This window comes from Perca flavescens, chromosome 5, assembly GCF_004354835.1.
Source record: "Perca flavescens isolate YP-PL-M2 chromosome 5, PFLA_1.0, whole genome shotgun sequence".
Taxonomy (NCBI): Eukaryota; Metazoa; Chordata; class Actinopteri; order Perciformes; family Percidae; genus Perca; species Perca flavescens.
In genome coordinates this window covers 39192657-39197656 of record NC_041335.1, presented here as the reverse complement: position 1 = coordinate 39197656, position 5000 = coordinate 39192657, and the positions used below count along the sequence as shown (strand labels likewise).

Genomic DNA, 5000 nt, shown 5'->3' with positions numbered 1-5000 from the left:
GTCGGGGAAGATGATTGGCCGGGTTTGGTCGGAGGATTTCTTGTTGTTGCTAAACTGGTGGATCCAGGGGTACAGGGTCAGAGAGTTCACCTTCTCACACCTGAATGGAGCAGTCCACATTCATTAACAGGGACAGGCAGACGGACCGGGTGTTCACAGAAGATAGGGTCAGAAATGTACTGTCGAACAGGGTTCAAAGCTAACTTCTTCTTCTAAAAGAATCACATCAGGTGGCCAGACATGTACATTTTACTGCCATGCTTTATTTAATCAAACAAGGTCAAACATCTGTATTATTGCATGTCTCATATAGTCTTCTCACTTACAGTTTGGTCGACATAAAAGGCCCAAAAAAATGTAACTTAATATTCATTTTAAAAACGTAGAAATGTAAATGTAGCCTCAATCAGACATGTATTTCCGCAATGTGGACACTATGTGGCCACTGTGTTGGGTCAATGATCCACTCAGACTGGAGGCAACCAACCTCCATATTAAGCCATCGAAGAAAAAAGAGACACATAAATATCGAGAAAAAAAAACGTCTGAAAAAGTGGCTAAAATGCTGAAAAAAGCATTGGCAAAAGTGACAAAAACTTCAGATAAAGCAAAAAGTATTTGGGCCAGAATGTATTGTGAACCTAAATTAATATGCGGGCCGGATCATAATGTGCAAGGGGCCGGATTTGGCCCGTGGGCCTCCAGTTTGACACACGTGGTCTAGCGGTGCTGAAAATCTGTGCATGCTAGAAATACGACCGACGCCTATTGGAAGCACTTCCAGGCAAAATAGAATACATTTTGACACAAATAAATATTAATAAATGACATTTTGATGTTTGAAAGTCTCGAGGTTTTGACATAAATGCAGATATATAAATGTCAATTAAAAAGATATTGCACCTGTCACTACAGAAGGAAATATTCTGGAGCCTATTCTGCCGTCAATACTGCCGACGTTGTCTTTGTTGTAATCAGATCAGAATATATTTATGTTTAATAGGGCTGTGCAATTAATCAAAATATAATCGTGATTATGATTTCGACTCCCAAAGATCACAAAAACAGAATAATCGAGAAAAACAATTATTTAGCTCATTCCTTTTTGCAAGTAAACTCAGATATTCTCTTGTGTTCTGAAAAACTAAAGTTTAAATAGGAAAAGTATTAAAATATAAAAGTATTAAGGCAAATTACAGTTGTATGTTGTTGTTTGTTTTACTGTTTATTTATTTAACTTTTTCCACTGTTTTTTTTTTAAGTTTAATAACCAACATCTTTTCAGAAGTCAACGAGTAATCGCATTAAATTATCGCGATTTCAATATTGACGGAAATAGTCGTGATTATATTTTTTTCCATAATCGAGCAGCCCTGACGTTTAACGTGAAGTATACTGCTGCTTGAGAGCAGTAAATCAACAGACCAGGCCAGCAGCAGCGCTGCGTCACACACCTTTCTGGTGCGTGGCGTTTACTATGTCACGCTGCGGCATCGTCTTATTGGCTGTGGAGTGACGGAAATCTACAGTAGAGGCCAAAAGTTTGGACACACCTTCTCATTCACTGTGTTTCATTTTTATTTTCATGACTATTTACATCGTAGATTCTCACTGAAGGCATCAAAACTATGAATGAACACATATGGAATTATGTACTTAACAAAAAAGTGTGAAATAACTGAAAACATGTCTTATATTTTAGATTCTTCAAAGTAGCCACCCTTTGCTTTTTTTGATAACTCTGCAAACCCTTGGTGTTCTCTCAATGAGCTTCATGAGGTAGTCACCTGAAATGGTTTTACCTTCACAGGTGTGCCTTGTCAGGGTTAATTAGTGGGATTATTTCCCTTATTAATAAAAAAAGCAAAGGGTGGCTACTTTGAAGAATCTAAAATATAAGACATGTTTTCAGTTATTTCACACTTTTTTGTTAAGTACATAATTCCATATGTGTTCATTCATAGTTTTGATGCCTTCAGTGAGAATCTACAATGTAAATAGTCATGAAAATAAAAAGGAAACGCATTGAATGAGAAGGTGTGTCCAAACTTTTGGCCTGTACTGTAACAGCCACTTGCATATTTAACCAGCATTCGTGGCTGGTACATGATGATGCTAACTTTGAACTCTGCTGCCAAACAAACACAATATGTGTTTTTAATTTGGTATCACTAGGGCTGGGTATCGTCCAGAAAAACAAATGACAAGATTACAGATTTAGTGCGAGTGTGCGCTGTACCTGTTGAGAACAAAGTTGGAAGAGAAGAGCATGAAGAAGCTCCACTCGTTGCCCTGGCAGATGTAGCCCAGCCGGGCTATCTCCCAGGCGAGGCGGCCGAGCCCGGCACCCGGAATCAGCACGCTCACCTTAGACACATCACTGACATAATAAAGTGTACAAAATGCACATATCACATGGACAACATGGAGTAAGTCACATCATCAGAGTTATTACAAGATGTTCTGATAGCATGGCACATGCTTCTATCGATTACAGACCACTTCATGTCTCAGCTAGGGCTGCAAAATATGTAAATCAGTTTGGTATCGTCATCGCGATATCAACCGGCGCAATAAACACATCGTCAAAGGCTGCGACACAAAGCGAGACACACACACACACACACACACACACAGGCAGACACACACACACACACACACACACACACACACACACACACACACACACACACAGGCAGACACAGACACACACACACACAGGCAGACACACACACACACACACGCACACACAGGCAGACACACACACACAGGCAGACACACACACACACACACACACAGGCAGACACAGACACAGACACAGACACACACACACAGGCAGACACACACAGGCAGACACACACAGGCAGACACACACACACACAGGCAGACACACAGGCAGACACAGACACACACACACACACACACACACACACAGGCAGACACACACACACACACACACACACACACACACACACACACACACAGGCAGACACACACACACACACACACACAGGCAGACACACACACACACAGGCAGGCAGACACACACACACACACAGGCAGACACACACAGGCAGACACACACACACACACACACAGGCAGACACAGACACACACAGGCAGACACACACACACAGGCAGACACACACACACACACACACAGGCAGACACAGACACACACACAGACACACACACACACACACAGGCAGACACACAGGCAGACACACACAGGCAGACACACACACACACACAGGCAGACACACACACACACACACACACACACAGGCAGACACAGACACACAGGCAGACACACACACACACACACAGGCAGACACACATACATACATAGAGACACACACACACACACACACACACACACAGGCAGACACACACACACAGGCAGACACAGACACACACAGCAGACACACACAGACACACACACAGACACACACACAGACACACACACAGACACACACACACACACACAGTTAGACACAGACAGTTACAGACAGACAGACATTAAACTATGTCAGTGTTTTCCCACCATCATAAGGTTTAGGTGCAGCACCTGAGCTGAATGAATGGAACTAAAAGACTTTACAAAAACTACCACAAACTGACGCCAAATTGTACGGAGAAATTGCATTTCTTTTAAATGACAAAACCTTACATTTTCTTGAGGCAGGACTTCTAAACTCCCGCCAAAACTCGCGCACCTAAGTCTTCCACAAAGCGAGGGAAGCCACTGACATCGTTACCGCAATATTTAACAACGTTAGGGCCTATTTTCCTCACACATCGTGCAGCCCTAGTCTCAGCATGCCAGTGTTTGTGTTAGGGCTGGGCGATATGGACCAAAAGCCATAACCCAATATATTTTGGCTGATAATCGATATACGATATATATCCCGATATGTTTTTCCACAAAGTGAGAGCAAATGTTCAGTCAAAGTCAAAGACAAATATGACATGTCACATTTAGTTTCATAGAAACCGACTATTTCAGTGAACAGTTGCAAAATCAAATGAATAAATAATCAACAGGTTTTATATATATATATATATATATATATATATATATATATATATATATATATATATATATATATATATATATATATATATATATATATATATATATATATATATATATATATATATACATACATACATACATACATACATACAAAATATCTTCACACTTAGATTTTTGATAAATAATCATCAGTAATGTGGATATAATGACTAAGTGGGTAAAGGCGAATAATAGAACAATTACAACAGTCTGATAAGTTCGGACAATGACATCACTTTACTATAATGCAGCCTTTAAAACCAGGAAAAGACACTTATGTCATATCACGATATCCAAAATCTAAGACGATATCTAGTCTCATCTAGGGCCGGGAAAAAATCGATTTGATTTAAAAATCGAGTGACTTTTCACTTACAGAAAGGGTTTGCCTTTGCAATTTTGGTTATGTTGATGCACTTTAATTAAATACAATAAATATATATTTTTAAAATATATTTACAGCTCGCAGTTATTGTTTTAAATCGCAGATTTTTTTTTTTAGGGAAACAAATCTCCCAGCTCTAGTCTCATCTAGAGATGGCCCGATACCATCAGACAGACTTTCACACACACAGAAACTAGAGATGGCCCGATACCACTTTTTTGCTTCCCGATACCGATTCCGATACCTGAACTTGCGTATCGGCCGATACCGAGTACCGATCCGATACCAGAGTGTCATATATTTCATTATGTTTTAACAGCTGTATACTACTATCTCTGTATGGATGTGATATAAATTCTGTTGTCTGTCTGGTTCAGGTTAAACTCTTTGTAAAACATGAACAAACACAATCAATGAATGCCCCAGAACTTTCTTTTATTCTCCAGTTTGACAGTCAGTGATAACGGAAAAAGAACATAAATAAACTACTTTAACGTAGATTTTCTTTAGGGCTTTATTACGTGGTATCGGATCGGTGCA

The 5000-nt window shown here is 39.9% G+C and overlaps 1 protein-coding gene across 1 annotated transcript in view; it reads right to left on the bottom strand.

The window, feature by feature from the left end:
- The window catches only part of carnmt1 (carnosine N-methyltransferase 1), a 19748-nt gene that overhangs the window by 7107 nt on the left and 7641 nt on the right, over positions 1–5000 (bottom strand). Inside the window, exons 4-5 of the mRNA XM_028578209.1 lie at positions 2240–2380; positions 1–100 (exon numbers count right to left, since the gene is read on the bottom strand). The exon at positions 1–100 is cut by the window's left edge and continues 79 nt beyond it. Of these exons, the coding sequence (XP_028434010.1) occupies positions 1–100; positions 2240–2380 (241 nt within the window). The remainder of the gene's footprint in view (positions 101–2239; positions 2381–5000) is intronic.